At 46.7% G+C, this 18,454-nt stretch overlaps 1 protein-coding gene across 2 annotated transcripts in view; it reads left to right on the top strand.

Annotated features, from left to right (window-relative positions):
- SLC4A8 (solute carrier family 4 member 8) overlaps positions 1–15,069 on the top strand; it is a 78,228-nt gene extending 63,159 nt beyond the window's left edge. For both annotated transcript variants that reach the window (XM_050925330.1, XM_050925331.1), the window contains exons 23-25: positions 1,395–1,495; positions 3,533–3,635; positions 4,171–15,069. In XM_050925330.1, the coding sequence (XP_050781287.1) occupies positions 1,395–1,495; positions 3,533–3,620 (189 nt within the window). In that variant the 3' untranslated portion in view covers positions 3,621–3,635; positions 4,171–15,069. The remainder of the gene's footprint in view (positions 1–1,394; positions 1,496–3,532; positions 3,636–4,170) is intronic.
- The last annotated feature ends 3,385 nt before the right edge of the window (positions 15,070–18,454 follow it).

Here is an 18,454-nt window from a genome sequence, read left to right as displayed (position 1 = left end):
ATCGGATGCATGCCGTCAATCTCATGACGAAACTTGCACAAGTACAGACACATGCATCCAATGAAGTGGGTATTCACCCACGAAAGCTCATGCTCCAATACGTCTGTTAGTCTATAAGGTGCCACAGGCCTCTTTGCTGCTTAGATTGGATAATAGTTAAATTGCGCAGTGTTTTAATATCATGTGCTGCAAAGAGCCACAGGACACACAGTGAAGAGTAACTTATGGCTCCTGAGTATTACTGTACTAAACTGTACAGGTTCTTGTACCACACATGTCACTGTCATAGCTCAGTGCCTTCCAGTCGTGCATTAAGCGATGTGGCTAACATCTGGTCACGTGTGTTACCTCAGTTTCCCTAGAAACCAGCCCAGGGTTACACGTATATTTTTATGAAATGCCGCTGTTGGATCAAACAGAAAAGGGATGGGGCTAATTCATGCACACACACATTCATCGCATTCATACCCTCTTCACCCACACACTCACACAGGCGGAGAGTTACCGGAGACAGCAGAGGAAGCCAAGGAGCCGAAGCATGGTAGATCTGGTGTGTCCGCCTGTGGTCACGGATCCGGGCCAGCGAGCAGGTCAAGAAGGAGCTGGCTTGTGTGCATGCCTTCTTCCTTTTATGGAACTGGGCAGCTCCTGTCACGTACCCTGAGTTTCCCTTCTGTGTCCATCACCGAGGCATTTCCAGCCCCCGTTCCTTTCAGGCATACCAAATTCTTCTCTTTACAGCACCCCATGATTGCCTTCTCAGGGCAGATTACATCGGACAGAGCTGACTCCTGTCTCTAGGCGCTATTCTCCTTGCAGTTCTTCTCTGCCCAGTCCCACATACACTCCCTTGTTCACACTCCCTTATCTCCCACACACACTCCCTTGTTCACACTCTCTCTGATTGCAGTGATGGAATATTGCAAAGCTTGGAGGTTTATACAAGTGGTAACTGAAAAGGTTACAAAGCTTGCAAAAGTTACAAAACTTAACAGGCTATACTAACAATAACTAAAGTTACAAAGTTTGCAGAAGGTTACAGAATTAATGATCATACTAGCAATGACTGAAAAGTTACAAATCTTACAATAGCATTCTACTGGATTGAGCGGAGGCTTTACATACCAATGTGTGGTTCAGTCTCTCATCCTGTGTGTTCCGTAGAGTGTTTTGTTTGGGTAGGGTTTTTTTTTTAAATATACATGTTGCTATTTATTTATGTCAGAGAAGGCAAGGTCAAAAAAAATCCACTTGCACTTGGAGCGGAAGATCCAATAGCTTTTGCTCTCACGGTTCTACTTCATCTGTACCCTGGCCAGCAGAATTAACCAAGTGAGACTGCCCTTAATTTCTTCCTCGACAGAGAGAACTTGTTTTGTTTTTTTTAAAAACAGGAGTCTCAGAAAATGATCGAAGCTGCTGAAGCAAATGTCATGCAGTTACCATTGGGGAACACAAAATATTTGACTGTTCCAGGACGAAATAACAATTTCAGGTACAATTCACTAAGGAAAAACCCAGCATGAATATTTAGTTGTCACGTTCTTTGCTCCACTAGTATCATCATGGATGTGATGTATTTCCATCAGTCCCGGCTTTTCTCAGCATTAGTGATCTAGGCTGGCATTTTCACAGCAGGCTAAGGGAGTTGAATTTCAATGAGATTTGGGCACTTTGAACATCCAAGCCTTAGTTATTGTAATCTGAATATTAAAAAAAACAAACCAGGTTGACTTTCTTCTAGTGCCACATATTAAAATGTCCTTCATATTCCAATAAATACAGAGGCTGTTACACAGCTTTGCGCTCCCCAGGCAGATCTGTAGAGAGAAATCTCCAGACATCTGTGGTGGTGTTCCTAACATGAACTGATTCCACTCCCCTCCCTCATAACCACTCGTGAGTGCAGATGTGTTAATAAAATAGAGTTGGTTGGAAAACAGATTTTCCATCCTGTGAAAAATTTCAAGATTTCACATTTTTTTCCAGCCCTCATTGGGACGAAATGCCCAACCTGTGAAATGAAATATTTAAAATAATAGGGTTGGAACAGTCAAAATGTTTTGTTTCAATTTTGAAACAATTTTTTATTTTTAAAAATGTTTTTAAAATAAAGTCAATTTCAAAACAAAAAGTAATTTTGAAATGAAAATGGCAACTTTGTGTTCTGAAAATGTCAAAATGGGAACACTCAACATTTCCAACCTCCTTTTTTCCCCCTAAAAATCGATGTGATTTTGTGGAAAAGTTCAGTTTCGCCAAAATGGCATTTTCTGACAGAAAAATGTGTTGCTGACTATTTTCTGACCGGCTCTATTCATAAGGAGAATAAAAAGGGTGTGAAAGGGGATTTTCATGAGTCTTAATAGCCAGACTTCCCACTGATCCTTGTTGGCAACCCCGTTAGGCAGAATCAAGTGGCTGACATGTCCTGAAATGAAAGTGACGTGAGGTTTCTCACCCCTTCCTCATGGGAAAACCTATTGAAGCGAAGACCTGGTGGTGGATGTGAAAACTAAGATACCTTTAAATTTTGTGAGGAAGTGGTGCTCGTGGTTAGGGCACTGAACTTGGGATGCAGGACCCCTGAATTCTATGCCTGACTCTGCCATTGGCCTGCTGGTTGACCTTGGGTGAACTGATTCCATTCACCATCTGGGAAATGGGGTAATGGTGATTATCTCCTTTTGTCAAGTGCTGTGAGATCTGCAGAGGGAAAGCATGATGAGTGAGCCAGGTAATGTTATTGTGGATCCTACCTGCTACTCCCCTGGGCTCCGTCAGCCCAGGTGTTATGAACAGCGCTAGCAGCATCAGCAGCCAAGACGTGCATCTTGCACCCTTGTCCTCTGCTTTAAAGGATGTTGCTGTTACTTCACCACTTGGATGCTGATCTGTTGCTTTTAATCTTACTGGAAACTCATATGAGATTAAAAGCTCCAGACTTGGCTTCTTCCGAGCATAACCGACATTCCTTTGTGCTAGTTTTAAGAGACTGTTTCAAATAATGTCAAGACCTGCCCTCTTTCTGGTCCTCCCAGACTGGGACTATCAGACAAACGCAGTCCGAAGAAACAATCCATTTGTCCTTTGTGTTGAGGACTCCCAAGTTGAGGACTCCAAGTTAGTAATGAAACTGTGAGCAAACAGTGTGTGAGACTGCACATTTTTGCACAAAAGCTTTCTCGACCGCACATTTTGCACAGGAGCTTTCTCAACAAACAGCTGGCTGCAATTCTGGCATATTGACGCCAGCCATTTAGAATGATGTGCAGAAGTGTTTTTATCACCATGCATGGCTTAGGAGCCCACAACTCTCAGTGCACCCAGTAGATGCTCAGCGCTTGTGTGAGTTGGTTCCTAAGGTCAATGATCCAGCAGGGCATTAAGCCCAGACTTCACTTTAACCACATGGACAGTCTTGTTGACTTCAGACTCTTCACCTGCTTAAAGATAAGCACGTGCTTAAGTGCTTTGCTGGACCGGAACCGATAGCGATCACGGCGATCAACACCTATAATATTTGTTTCAGGGATGATCCTTCAGAGATAAACATCTCAGATGAAATGTCTAAGACAACTGTATGGAAAGCTCTCAGCATGAATACAGAAAATCTCTAAATCCCAGGAGAAGAGGTAAAAGGACGGCATGATCTGAGTTAACTGAGCCACGGTCCTCCTCTGCATGTGTTTGTATGTGTGCCAGCTGGATGGGTGTGAGCGTGTGTGTGTCAGACACAGAGCTAGCTTGGGGGTTCTCTTTGAGACCTGATCTGCCCAGGCTCAGCTTCTGGGGACAGGAGCCAATTCTGATCCTACGGGGTGTGTGTGTGTGTCCGGCTTGCTCGACCTGGGGGCAGCCTGCTGCAGCTGCAGCCAGGTGCTATCCCAGGCAGCTGCTTCAGTGCACCGGGCAGTGTCCCAGGAGAGGTTCTGGCTCCACCCCTTCCCTTCCATCTCTGCCCCTACTTCCCCTCCCCGCTCAGGCTGGCTGCTGGGGGCACTTCACCCTGGCGAGGGTCACTTGACCCTTTATGCGCCTCCCACAAGTCGCCCCTGGCAGAAATCCCTCGCCCCCAGCCCCTGTGGTTTTCCTATGGGCAGGAATGATTCAGCATCTGACGGCAGATGTTACCTTCTCTTGCCAATGAGGCTCTCTCTCTATGCTTAGTTTTTCCATTTAGGGACCTTGACTTTGGCGGCGGGGGAGGAGAATGTGAAGATGACTCAGGGATGAGCCAAGATGTACAGACACGGGGAGAAAATACTCTTAAAAATGGAGAAAGGGGCGAAAAAACCCACCGCTCTCCTCTGGTACTTTTTTCATTCAAGTAACTGGATTCACATTAAAGCCATTCAGACATTTTCAGTGATCTTTGGTGTGCTTCGGTGGGCATTTATTCTCTTCAGACCAGCAAGCTGAGGTGGCCATTGCAATCGATGACAGTTCAATGCTGTTAAGCCTCTCTCTCTGTGAGTGCGTGCGTGTGTTCTGTTCTCTTCATGGTAGAGAGATTGCTACCACACAGCCATTGAGTGGTATAGATTTTCCATCTGATTTTCCTTTAAAAATATAAACTCTGAATGTACAAAATTCACTTTTCTGATCTTTCTGGGCCACTGTCCATTTACTGTTCTTCCCTAGCTGGCTGTTGGGTTGGTTGGGTTCTCAGTTAAGTTTCTGCAGTGCTTTTGCGTGTATGTTAATAGTTGTCACAGGTCCATCTTGGGACAGTCCACGGCAGGCCAGTGTAATGGGAATATCTTCAGCAGACCTGGACCAAAGCTGCAAACTGGTTTTTCAGTGCTTGTTCATTCTAGTTTTTGCTATTTTGCACACGTTCTAGTGCCTAAGGCCTGGACTCAGCAAAGCGTGCCATCTGTGCTCAGCCGTGCAATGCCTAATTTAGGGTGGATGGTCGGCGGGATTGAGGTTTCTAAGTGCCTAAATCCCTTTTGGCAATGATACTTAAGCTCCTAAATCAGTTTGGCATTGCACAGCTGAGCACAGCGACGCCTCCAAATACCTTTAAAAATCTGGGCTATAAGCACATTCTTGATTGAGTTGGCGTTGGTCCTGCTTTGAGCAGGGGGCTGGACTTGATGACCTCCTGAGGTCCCTTCCAACCCTGATATTCTATGATGCTAAGTCCCGCTGAAGTTAATGGAACTTGCTTAAAATTAAAAGCTCTGCTGATTATGTAAATGAGTCCTGTGTGTTATGGTGGCCCATAAGTGGCGCTGACTAAGGTCGGGGCTCCATTGTGCTGAAAGACTGTCCCTGCCCCAAAGAGCTTGCAGACTGTCTGGACAGAAGGGTCATGCAGGCATTGCTGCTTCTGTCAGCTGAGCTCTGTGCGCACACCTGGGCTTCTTGCATCTCTCCATTCTTCCCCCACAAGCTCCCTGAGTACCCCCTCCCAACCCTCTGTCTTTTAGGAAGTCCCTGCAACCCCCACCTCCCTCATGCAAGGAGTTTTGTGTACCCACATACCCCCTTTCCCCTCCAGACCAGGATCCTCCGTTAAACCCCCTGTGCCAGGGGTTTGTGTACTCCCTCCCCCAACCCCTCATACGAGACCCCCATTCAACCCACATGCCTGGGTCTCTGTGTACCCCCATTTCCTCCTTTCCCCTATGCCTGGGGCTCTGTGTACCCCCTTTTGCCCTCCCCCTATGCCAGGGTCTCCCATTCTTCCTGCTCCATGTCAGGAGCTTTGGGTGTCTCCTTTCTCCCCCCCAGTACTTTTCTTTCCCCCCATTGGAAGGTTTGGATGCACCTATGGCCCAGTCCTGTGTTCTGTCCATTAGACAATGCTTCTTTCTTGCTTGTTCACCTGCTTTGCCTGAGCATGTGCCTGAGCACTTTGCTGAATCGGTGCCTATCTTAACTCATGCTGTGCGTGGGAATAGAGAATATTGCAGATGATTCATAATGGTGAGTATTCACGGCATAAGCCTGCTCCAAAGAGTCACCCTCCTCCCATAATGGGACAGAAACATTAGTTGCGATCTCAGAGACCAATCAGAATAGCTTGGATGCTGCAATGATGCACTCCCATGCAAACGTCAGACCAAGATTTATTCACACCAGCTCTTCAGCGAATAGCTTCCAACCATGCACGAGTTGGAGAAAACTGCAATCTCGTGGCGCTCGCTTCTTGGGCGGAAAGAGGCAAAACTAATTAATATGTCATCTGAAAACAAGAGCTGTCAGACGACTGTCACATTGTCTAGCTGTATCATAGTCTGGGGACTTTCTCTTTGTTATACTGCTTGGCAGAGTATCACAATCTGATCAGTTATCGAATCCCTTTTCAGAAATCAGTGTTCATCTGAGGTCCACGTTCAGCAAAGCACTTAGGTATGTAACTTTAAATACATCTAGTTCTGTGCATGAGGGAATCATAAATTTGGATGGCTGGAAGGGATCTCAAGGGGTTGTCCAGTCCTTCATCCTAGTCTGGGGCAGAACTCTCCCTCCCTTTCAGCTAGAGCAGTAGAAGCCCCAGATCCAGCTGGGATGGGTTCCACCAGCAGCGCCATAAGACTATCCTTTGAGGAACCCTCCGTACATCTCTGCGGTAGAGGGCATGCCAGAGCTGTGAAGGCTGCGTCAGAGGGTGCCATGGCCTATAGGTCAGCCCTGGGAGCAGGGCCGGCTCCAGGCACCAGCTAAAGTTGGCCAATACCAAGAGGCGGCATTCCAGCCGGTCCGAGTCTTCAGCGGCAATTCGGCGGCGGGTCCCTCACTCTCTCTCGGAGCGAAGGACCAGCCGTCAAATTGCTGCTGAAGTGTGGAGCAGCGCGATCATGCTGCTACCGCTTTTTTTTTTTTTGTGCTGCTTGGGGTGGCAGAAAACCTGGAGCCGGCCCTGCCTGAGAGGCTGCCGTGACTTTATAATAAATATATGGAGATATACCTATCTCATAGACTAGGAAGGGACCCCGAAGGGTCATTGAGTCCAGCCCCCTGCCTTCATTAGCAGGACCAAGTACTGATTTTGCCCCAGATCCCTAAGTGGCCCCCTCAAGGATTGAACTCACAACCAGAAGCAGTGCCAGGGTTTTTGCCACTCTAGGTGGCAGCGCTCCTTCTCTGAGCGTTCGGCAGTGGAGGGTCCTTCCACTCCGCATCTTTGGGGCACTTCGGTGGCAGGCCCTTCACTCGCTCCGAGATCCGCCACCGAATTTCTGCCGAAGACCCGGAGCAGAAGGACCCTCTGCTGCCAAATTTCCTCCAAAGGCGGCAAAATGCCACCCCGCAAATCCTGCCACCCTAGGTGACAGCTTAGGGTCGCCTAGTGGAAGCCAGCCCTGTTCACAACCCTGGGTTTAGCAGGCCAATCCTCAAACCACTGAGCTATTCCTCCTTTTACCGGCCCATAGGGGTTTCTAAATCACAGCAGGGGCCACTGTAGTCCCTGGTGCAGCCCAGGCTCAGAAAGGCGCCACCCTCCTCTGTGCTGTGCCTCTTAGAGGCACAACTCAGAATCTCATCTGTTGACTCTCATGGGCCGACTCAGATGCTTAAAATTCAACCAGGTGCTTACAGACCTTGCTGAATCAGGGCTTCATTCTGCTTTTCTTACTCAGCCAAAACTCAGTTCCCATCGAATTCAGGAAGAGAGTCCCCAAAGGTTAGAGTTTCAAGATCAGGGCCTATGTTTTTAAAAAGCACATAGATTTCTCGATCGGTGGAATCTTTTATGCTTATTGCAAGCAAATCTGACTAGTCTCCGATTAGGAGCTTTCCAAGGTTACCGCCTGTCCTGCAGCGTGGATAGGTGTTATGGTAGCACTCACCCGAACAGTACTTGATTGTTTGCTGTAAATGCTAACCCCTGCAGTGAAACTCACTCCAAACATAGATCTCCTTTCTTTTCAAATGCATTCATTTATTCCTTCCAGAATTATTGAGCTGACTGATTATGATCATCCAGAGGGCTGGATGTGGTGGCCCGAATTATAAAATGAATAGACTTTGAGTTATTTGCTTTGTAGATTGCTTTTTCAGCATCCATTATGTCAGTGTACATCGCTCATTCTCTTAAAGGAATAGTCTCAGTGGTAGTTTCTTCTTTGAATACAGTTGCCTGATTTACTATATTACTAAGCACCTGTGGAAAGCATTACACAGGGGCCAAGCCTCGTTCCAGCCTCGCTGGTGTAAATCGGGCTTAACGCCATCATTAGGCTGGCATCTGAATGGTGGAAGCAGCGGCGGCCCCAGGCACCAGCTCTCCAAGCGCGTGCCTGGGATGGCAAGCCACGTGGGGGCATCCTGCCGGTCCCTGTGAGAGCGGCAGTCAGGCAACCTTTGATGGCTTGCCTATGGAAGGCCCGCTGGTCCCATTGATTTGGCAGGAATTCGGCGGCAGGTACGCCGAAGCTGCGGGACCGGCGGACCTCCCGCAGGCAAGCCGACGGAGCCGCGGGACCGGCGGACCTCCTGCAGGCAAGCTGATGAAGCCGTGGGACCGGCGGACCTCCCGCAGGCAAGCCGATGAAGCCGCGGGACCGGTGGACGACCCACAGGCAAGCAGCCAAATCCGCGGGACCGGGGACCTCCCAAAGGCAGCCTACCTGCCGTGCTTGGGGCGGCAAAAAAGCTAGAGCCACCCCTGGGTGGAAGTGAGATCAGAATCAGATCTTCTAAATTGAACATAAGAACGGAGGGTGGCGAGGTAATGATTGAATTATTTTTGCTACCCCAGCAGATTTGGTTGAAGACGAATGTGTTGGGCAGTATTTTTGGGCCAGAGCTTTATATCATTTTCTTGCATCACAGTACAGCTTTGTTGTAACTCCTTGATCTTTACACCTATCCTTGTGAGATGGAAACTCTAGAACGGTCTTTTACCCGCCTCTTGTTTATATCAGACTCTCCATAGCTAGTGGCGCGAAAGCTTTGGAAAGGATTTTTTTCTAGGACTCCTGTTTCTGTGAAAATTGATTTTCTCCAAGGCTTGCATGATCAATTCAGAGTAGCCCAATGACCTAAGAATAGACGGATTTGAGAAAAAGTTCCTAGCTCGCAGCCAGTAAGTTTGGCGGGTGAGTGGGGATCATGAAAATACAAACAGCTCATGAGAAAAGATGGTGAGGGAACCCAGAAAACTTCTACAGATGGTAGATGTGATACATGCATGGGGGAGGCGGGGCAGGAAAGGAAGTTCCCTGCGCAGGAGTGATGAACTGGGGTGACAAACTGACCTAGAATACCGTTTACTAGTCCCTGTTCTCTCACACCCACTACCTATAGTAATTACAGCTAGGAACCTTCAGTAGCTCTTATGCATGGCTGCAGCTTGGAAGTCCATGCTGGCCAGGATCTAAAAGAGTTGGCCTGCTGGTTGCAGCTTTGGTTTCCCCTGATGAAGCAGGGGCCTCACAGGGTCTACATTGGGAACGTGGCTGCATCACACCCTTCATGATTCCTGCCTTTGCTACTGTGACCAATAAGAAGATGTCGGCCACATATTTACTGGCTGCCCCCATCGGCAAGGGCTGCCTGGTTGCTTTGTGCACTTGCATAATGCCCTCCCTTCAGCTGTTGAATGATAAAGATGCTAATAGGCTTGATTTAATCCCACAAACTATAGGGCTGCCGCAGTAAGGACTAGAGTCTGAGAGATCTAAGGCCCCTTGTCAAAAGCTGGGAATCTCCCCCAGCTCAGAATTTACAGATTGATAGACCAGAAGGGTCCATTTTGATCCCCAGTCTGGCCTCCTGCTGCATAACTCAGGCTGATAAAGGGATGGGGTTCCTGACCCAGTCATCCACCAAGGGCCCACTGAAGCATTGAAGATTTTCCAGTCATCTTCTCTGCTAATGACCACTGGTGGGGAGGGACCTTCAGGTCAACAGCCCTGGGAGCTGAAAACGTGTCAGCTTGAGGAAGAAAAAGGTCAGACCTCTTGTTCCAGCTCTGCTTTCGCTTCCTGGATAAGAAAAGACAGCTTGGGTTTTATTCTCACTCCTGCCCGGCTGTGTCTGCACAGAACTCATGGCGGCGTGGCTGCAGGGCCGCCCGGGGTGGTGGTGAGGGGCAAGTAAGGCAATTTGCCCCAGACCCCGGGACCTGCAGGGGCCCCCACTAGAATATAGTGTTCTATAGTATTGCAACTTTTTTTTTATGGAAGGAGCCCCCGAAATTGCTTTGCCCCAGGCCCCCTGAATCCTCTGCTTGGCTGCATTAATATAACATGCTATTTTATCCTGGCCGTCTGTGCCAGTGTAACCCATCCTTGCGCAGTGAGGCTGTCTGTGTCCCTCGAGTGGTTAGAGTCAGCTACAGCCTTTGAGCTGAGAAGGAGGGCAGGTTCTTTGCATTCAGATCCAGCAGCACTTGTAGGTTTCAGACCGCAGTAACTGACCCGTCGGTGTCTGAAACAAGCATATCCTCTCCCTCATTAAATAGGCCTGAAGGGATCATTGAGTCCAGTCTCCTGTTATCGCATATAATCATTTATATCATTATTCCATATAATGCTATAATCCAGCCTCCGGTCACCCCATCATGTAACTCTGTTCATAAACGTATAAAGCTCTGTGTTCAAACGAGTTCGATTGTTTGCTCCCGCTGACCACTCCAGGGAAGAAAAATATAGCACGGAGAAACGCATGGAGAAAATCCAGGATTTTCCTGCCATTTTAAAAAGAAATATTAGTTCTGTTAAATAATAAAATGGCTTGTTTATGCAATGGTTACAATTGTTTCTACTGGACAGGAGAACACTTTCTTCTATATGCTTTCTATAAAAAATAATTACTGGGTCCCTCTAAGTGACTTTAGCAACAATTTTTTTTTTACTTTAAAAATGATAGCACTATGGAGTGGTTGAAAGTGATGACATTGCCCAGGGAGAGCTGGCCGTATCTTTAAAAGCGGCCTACTTTTAATTGTATTAAGGATGGAGTAAAATGATGCACAGTGTGGAACTGTTTACAGCACAAACCCAGCTTGCTGCAGTACCACATCCCCTCCTTTTAAATAAGTAAAACCCAACCTACAATAAAACTGCAAAGCTTTGCCAGGGACTGGGCCCTCAGTTAGAATCAAAATAGTTCCAGAACAGAGATGTAACCAGTATGGCCAATCCCCAAACTGTTCAGAAATCATGAGATTGACTTAAAAACCATGAGATCAAGAAAACCAAAAATTAACAAACGGGGGAAAAACAATCACATTTTGGGTTCATTTTGGCTTTGTTTCTGAGCCTATAGGGTGCTCTCAGGTCATAATTTCAAGTTTTTCTCTGCAACCACCAGGGCTAGAAGCTTTTTTTGTTTGATGAAAGCTGAGGCTCTTGCATAACAATATGACTCCAGGAGCAGGAGCTTTAAGGAAAACACCAAAGATTCCAAGGATCAATGTCAATGTTTAGCTGCCATCTTTGTGGCCTATGATTTGAGCATGCCTCTGTTTCCTACCACGTATCATGATTGGTTGACTCGTTACCTAACGGTAATGACTAGATAGCTGACCTGTTTCTAGAACAGGACATGCAGAAGCAGGTTGCAAACACCAAAGAATCTAATTACTTTGTAATCCGTCAGCTAAAAACATCCCATAGGAAGGCACTGGACCTTGGTTCTCCGCTGTCTTGTGCAGTCATTTATACCAATGCGAAGGGCTGCTATTCTGATTGGCCTCGTGTGTTTCAGAGCCTTGCATTTTACACTGGGCACTGGTGTCAATGATGGAGAATCTGGCCCGTCACTGATTTCACACTAGATTGATAACAAATAGAAATGTGCGAGTCCCCTTCTTTCTCCACTGAGCACAGTCAGATTGTGCAGCTCCCCGAAGGATGTAGGGCAGTGTCTCTACAAAGACATCAGTGGCCAGTCCCCCAGCTATGTCTCCTCTTCTATGTACATGCCTAAGGCCTCATGGGGGCCTGATGACAGTCTGCTCTTAGTGGAGAATGAAGGGGCAGGGGGGCTGGGCTGGGGAAGGTACTGGGGTGCATGGGAGATGTTGTGCTGTGGGACATGATGCTGTGCTGAGAAACGTGCAGATGGAGATGTGACATGACGCTGGGGTGGTGCTGTGCATAAAAGATTGTTACAAGGAGGAGGGTGAAAAATTGTTCTCTTCATCCTCTGAGAAGGGGACAAGAAGCAATGGGCTTAAACTGCAGCAAGGAAGGTTTAGGTTGGATATTAGGAAAAACTTCCTGTCAGGGTGGTTAAGCACCGAAACAGATTAACTAGGGAAGTTGTGGAATCTCTGTCCTTACAGATTTTTAAGAACAGGTTAGAAAAACCTCTGTCAGGAATAGTCTAGTTATTACTTAGTCCTGCTTTGAGTACAGGGGACTGGATGAGATGATCTCCTGAGGTCTCTTCCATGATTCTGTGATGCTATAATAGTTTTTTCAGGTCTCTGGCAATTATTGAAAAATTGAACACCGACTGCCACCACAGATTCAGGAAATGAAAGATTTTTTTCTCAATTTTTTTTTTCGGTGAATGGGAAAAATTCAGTTAGATTTTGAGCCATTTTGTTATTTTAAAATCAAACTAAAGGAAAATTGGACACCAAAAGTCATTTCAAGTCGAAAAATCAAAATGTGTCTTCTTGCAAATAGAATTTGGAGGAGGGGGTGGGAGTTTTTTAGGTTGTTTTTTCTCCAGTCCTCACAAATTAGTGTTTAGAGGTCACCAAATCTGTATTTTTTTTCACCCCCCAAAAACTGTCAACAATTTTTGCCCGGTTCTACTCTTTGCGGCAACAAAGTGCGTCGAGAAAGGTGCTCAAAGCTGCCCCTAGAGGGCAGCACTAAGCAGAGCTGCAGCAAATCTCAACAACAGGCTAAATTATCCAGAGTCAGAGCAAACGAAGAAGAAAGGTAGAGTAGCTGGCTGAAGAAGAGTGCAGCCTGTGATTAACCCTGACAACTCCTGATACCAACAAGGTGAGCTCCAAAGTCAGGGCTCCTCTGGGGCTGGTTCCAGGAACTGCACTATGTAGGGTGACCAGACAGCAAATGTGAAACATCCGGACAGTGGTAGGGGTAATAGGCATCTATTTAAGAAAAAGACCCAAAAATCGGGACTGTCCCTATAAAATGGGGACATCTGGTCACCCTAGCACCATGGAATCTTTATGACTGTGTTCCACCCACAGTGATGGACAGTCTATGGTAAAGAGAACCCCTCTGTTCTTAAATGCAGCTGCCAGCCCCGTAAGACCACCAGGGGCAGAAGCAGCAGCGTGAATTGGAACCAGTTCTGAAGGCAGAGATAATACAAGTGCGTGTTCTGGGGTTCATAGTAGCATCACCCAGCAAACGATTGTGTTCTCACCACTTGGTGTCTCTTTGGGGATGTTGACGTGGGGTCAATTGACTCAGGTTTACAGGGCTAAAAATAGCAGTGTAGACAGTCCTGCTTGGGCTGGAGCTGGGGCTCTGAAACCTGGCGGAGTGGGATGGTCTTGGAGCTGGGGCTCCAGCCTGAACAGAAACGTTTACACTGCTATTTTTAGCCCCACAGCCTAATCCTTGTGAGCCTGAGTCAACTGACCTGGGTTCTGAGACTCGGTGCTGTGGGTTTTTCTTTGCAGTGTAGACATAATCTGGTGTATTCAGGACAGAGCACAATACAGCAGCCTCAGCCAGAGAGGTCAAAGACCTAGATGATCTTGGTGACTTGGAAGGTAATACTTCCACCAACGTCTGAAGATGAAAAATCCTGCTAAAACTAGTCTGGATTAGTTCCACCTTAAGGAAAATGGAAACTCTTTGCATCTCAGGAGAAAATTTGCTCCCTCTACCTGTGCATCATTATTAGCCATTCCTTTCCTTTAAAATAAATTCTTTGTTTTCATTCGTTTCAAGCATCGCTGTAATCATTTCATAGCTCTCCTTCGAAGATTATTCTTACATTCTGCCTTGGCACTATGATGAAGTCAGAATCCCACAGTGTTGCCAGCTCCCTTGATAGTCTCACAAATGTTATGTTGGTGTTTTGATTTGAAGGCCAGCTCCTGGAGTCAGGTGATGACATGAAAATCTCAGCTTTTATTAAAAAAAATTAGCTTTCATGGTTGCAGGGAAAACAAAACAAAACAAAAACCCTAACATTCAAAAAAACAGCAGGAGTCCCCCTCACCCCAGATTTTTCATTTTAAAAAATCTCATGATTTTAATACTTGTGATTTTGGGAGGGTCAGATTTAGGATTTTTGACTGCTCGAGGTTGGCAATGCTGTAATACACCATGGAAAGATTTTCAAAGGTACATGTGGCTGGTTGGTACCTAACTCCTTCGACTTTAACTAGAGATTAGGCTCCTAATTCCCATGTGTGCCTTTGAAAATGTCCCCCTGGAGCAAAATGTACCATCACCTCAAGGTGTTTTAAATTGGCATCGTTTTTTTTTTAAACACCTATAGTACCAATAAACAGAGATGATTTCTAATGGGTGGATTCTTTTACATTCACATAAGTTCATGTCTTTGCTCACTCTTGTAAGGCATTTTTGAATAGTCCCCTGTAAATCTGATGGGTCTAATTTGTCTGGTATTTTTAGTTCAGAGAATGACGAAGGCTGGGAGGAGTTAGACACCAAATTTTGCGAAGGGAATCTGATGCCTAGTTCCCTTTGGTCCCATTGAAAATAGTAGCTAAAATGATGTGCATAATATTCCCTAAACACGGAAGGAAAAAAATTTTAAAAGGTGCTGGCACATTTTTTCTAGTATATTTTTTTCCTCCTCGTACGCCACATGTAGAAATGGAGAAATTTATTTTCTTTCTAGAGATACTGAAATATATTTATTTTGTTGTAAGAGATGATGTAGTTTGAAAACGCTCCACGTTGTAAATAAAACTGGAAAACAGAATTGAACTGTGTGTTATTTACAAATTAAACTGTTTGCTAAAAGTCCGACATGTGATTTGATTGATTTTATTTCAGGGTTGGGGGTTTTGGTTGAGTTTGTTATGTAAAAAAACGTTGTTGTCCTGTGGTTCATGTCTGTGAAATGTTGCTTGGTGATTGTGGTACCTCAACAGTCAGAACTGTGCCTGTCTTTGATTGATCTGTAGCTCATCGAAAATAATGGAAAAAAATAATAAAAAAAATATGTTTGACTCTGAATGCCACCTTCAGTGTATTTGAAAGAGAAAAATCCTGCTGTTGGAGAGAACATCAGAACGGCCATACTGGGTCAGATCAAAGGTCCATCTAGCCCAGTATCCTGTCTTCTGACAGTGGCCAGTGTCAGGTGCTTCAGAGGGAATGAACAGAACAGGGAATCATCAAATGATCCATCCCCTGTCGCCCATTCCCAGTTTCTAGCAAACAGAGGCTAGGGATACCATCCCTGCCCATCCTGGCTAATAGCCATTGATGGACCTGTCCTCCATGAATTTATCTAGTTTCTTTTTGATCCCTGTTATTGTCTTGGCCTTCACAGCATCCTCTGGCAAAGAGTTCCACAGACTGACTCTGTGTTATGTGAAAAAATACTTCCCTTTGTTTTAACCTGCTACCTATTAATTTCATTGAGTGACCCCTAGTTCTTGTGTTATGGTCAGGAGTAAATAACGCTTCCTTATTTGCTTACTCCACATGAGTCAAGATTTTATAGACCTCTATCATATCCCTCCATTTCTTTTTATTAATCTTCCCAGTCTTATTAATCTTTCCTCATGCAGTAGCCGTTGCATACCCCCAATCATTTTTGTTGCTCTTTTCTGAACCTTTCCCAAGTCCAATTTATTTTTTTTTGAGATGGGGCAACCACATCTGCACGCAGTATTGATGATGTGCACGTTATCATGGGTTTATATAGAGGCAACATGATATTTTCTGTCTTATAATCTATCCCTTTCTTAACGATTCCCAACATTCTGTTTACTCTTTCGACTGCCGCTGCACATTGAGAGATGTGGGAATCTGAAGGGGCTTTTCAGATATATTTTTGAGTAAGAAGCAGCAGGGGTTGGGGGAGAAGGGAATAGTGAGTAAACAGTGCTGGGGTGGCTTTGCAGATGTAGTAGGGTGACGAGATGAGAGGGGGAAAATATCGGGACACATGGGGAGCAAAAAATAAATTAAAAAAAGTCGAGTGCTGCTGGTGAAGCAGCAAGGAAAAAAAAAAGCGAGAAGCTGAAAAAAACCCAAAAGGTGAGTGCTGCCGGCGGAGCGAAATATCAGGACGTCTGGTCACCCTAGGACATAGCCAAAGGAGGAAAAACACTGTACCAAGGGACTCAGTTTTGCTGGGGGAGTAGGGGGTGGCAGTGCACTCTGACCCTGATCCAGATAAGCCCTTAAGCATGGATTTTTTTCCCCCAACTAAAACAATTTGGTGAAACTGATACGAATTTGTGAAATATTTTGGTGTCACCAAATCTGCAATTTTTTGGACCAAAAATAAATTTTGATAAAAAATATATATCCCAGTTCTACTCCTAGAGCCTCAGGACCAGCTTTTAAAAGGTATTTGGGTCCCTAAAGGGGTTTTCGAAAGCCTGGCACCCATTGAAATGAATGAGATTTAGGTGCCTTTTGATGCTGCTAGTTACCTTTAAAAAAAACTGGCCCGTGGGCACTTTTGAAAATTTTACCCTTTGGCACTTTTGAAAACCTTACCCAAATCCACCACAAATATCGTTTGCTGCACGTTACTCACCAAACTCTGCAGCCTTCAGCCTTTATTCAGCAAGAAGCAAACATTAAACTCATGGAAATCAACCTTAAGCTTGTGAGGGGTCGCTGAAATCGAGGGGATGTCTTGCTTGCTTAGCATTGGGCAAACAACTGGGCTGAGTCAAGGCCTGAAGGTTGTAACAGAGATCCAAATTAAAATGCACCATGAATACAGCCTGTTTTGCTGATTTTCCTGGGTACAAGAGACGTGGCAGAGAGTAGCTGATGTATTGTGTCTGTAGGAAGAGTGTATATAACTTGGGGTGAAAAAAGGACAGTGGCAGGGAAGGGTGTCATAACAGTAGAGAGAAAGCTTTGCCCCTAATTATTGCGAAAGAGGACAAGATCTTTTGTCATTTAGCTTGGGGGGGTGGGGGAGCTGGGGAGGGTTAGTGAAAGAAGCCACTAGCTGATTCTAAATTGGGCAGTGTCCGTGTAGCACAATAAAAGCTAGAGACATAGACACTAATCTGATGCCATGGGCTAGGCCAGCCTCTCCTCACCGATTTCCATCAACACCCTCCCCAGCTCTCCCAGCTTTTCTAACAAGATTTATTCATGTTTTCCCCTTTTCCTCTCATGCCCAGCTTCCCAGCACCCTACTGTACAGACCAGGGGTGGGCAAACTTTTTGGCCCAAGGGCCACATCGGGTGGGGCATGAATGCTCACAAAATTGGGGTTGGGATGCAGGAGTGGGTGAGGGCTCTGACTGGGGGTGTGGGCTCCAGGGTGGGGCCAGAAATGAGGAGTTCAGGGTGCAGGAGAGGGCTTTGGGCTGGGATCGAGGGATTTGGAGAGCAGGAGGGGGATCAGGGCTGGCGCAGGGAGTTGGGGCATGGGGAGAGGCTAGTGGTGCAAGCTCTGAGCGGCGCTTACCTCAAGCAGCTCCCAGAAGCAGTTGCATGTCACTTCTCCGGCTCTTACATGGAGGTACGGCCAGGAGGCTCTGCACGCTGCACCATCTGCAGGCACCGCCCCTGCAGCTCCCATTGGAGCACCAGAGCAGGCTATTGGAGTGGGGCCATTGGAATGCGTAGGAGCTGGAGGGGGGCCATGCTGCAGCTTCTGGGAGCTGCATGGAGCAGCCCCTGATCCTGCTCCCCAGCTGGAGTGCCGGAGTGGGGCAAGCTCCAGACCCTGCTCCCCAGCTGGAGTGCCGGAGTGGGGCAAGCCCCAGACCCTGCTCCCCAGCTGGAGTGCCAGAGTGGGGCAAGCTCCAGACCCTGCTCCCCAGCTGGAGTGCCAGAGTGGGGCAAGCCCCAGACCCTGCTCCCCAGCTGGAGTACCGGAGTGGGGCAAGCCCCAGACCCTGCTCCCCAGCTGGAGTGCCGGGATGGGGCAAGCTCCAGACCCTGCTCCCCAGCTGGAGTGGGGCAAGCCCTAGACCCTGTTCCCCAGCAGGAGCCCATGGGCTGCAGCGTGCCCACCCTGGTATAGACACAGAGTGACCTTATCACCCAAGTCTTTAGGAAGCCTCTCAATGGGCTTAACCTTCCCCCATGCACTTAAAGTTTTCTCAGCAATGCAAGAAAGGAGTCCAACTCCTGTTGGGGAGTTGGATGCCTGACTCTCAGATGGCAGCGAATTCCTCCAACTTCTAATGGATTAAAAACAAAAGAAGACGTTGGAATCGACAAATGTGCTGATGACAGCTACAGAGCATGGCTGTTGAGTTCTAATAGCAACATTCCTGCATTTTATTCTATGGAGCCGCTCAGGAGAGGCATTTTATTTCAATTTTATATTCCCTTCTTTTCCCTCCCCTTCAGAAAGGGGCGAGCCA

The sequence above is a fragment of the Gopherus flavomarginatus genome, chromosome 16 (assembly GCF_025201925.1).
Source record: "Gopherus flavomarginatus isolate rGopFla2 chromosome 16, rGopFla2.mat.asm, whole genome shotgun sequence".
Lineage (NCBI taxonomy): Eukaryota > Metazoa > Chordata > Testudines > Testudinidae > Gopherus > Gopherus flavomarginatus.
The sequence above is the reverse complement of the archived record's forward strand: the minus strand, read 5'-3'. Positions and strand labels throughout refer to the sequence as shown.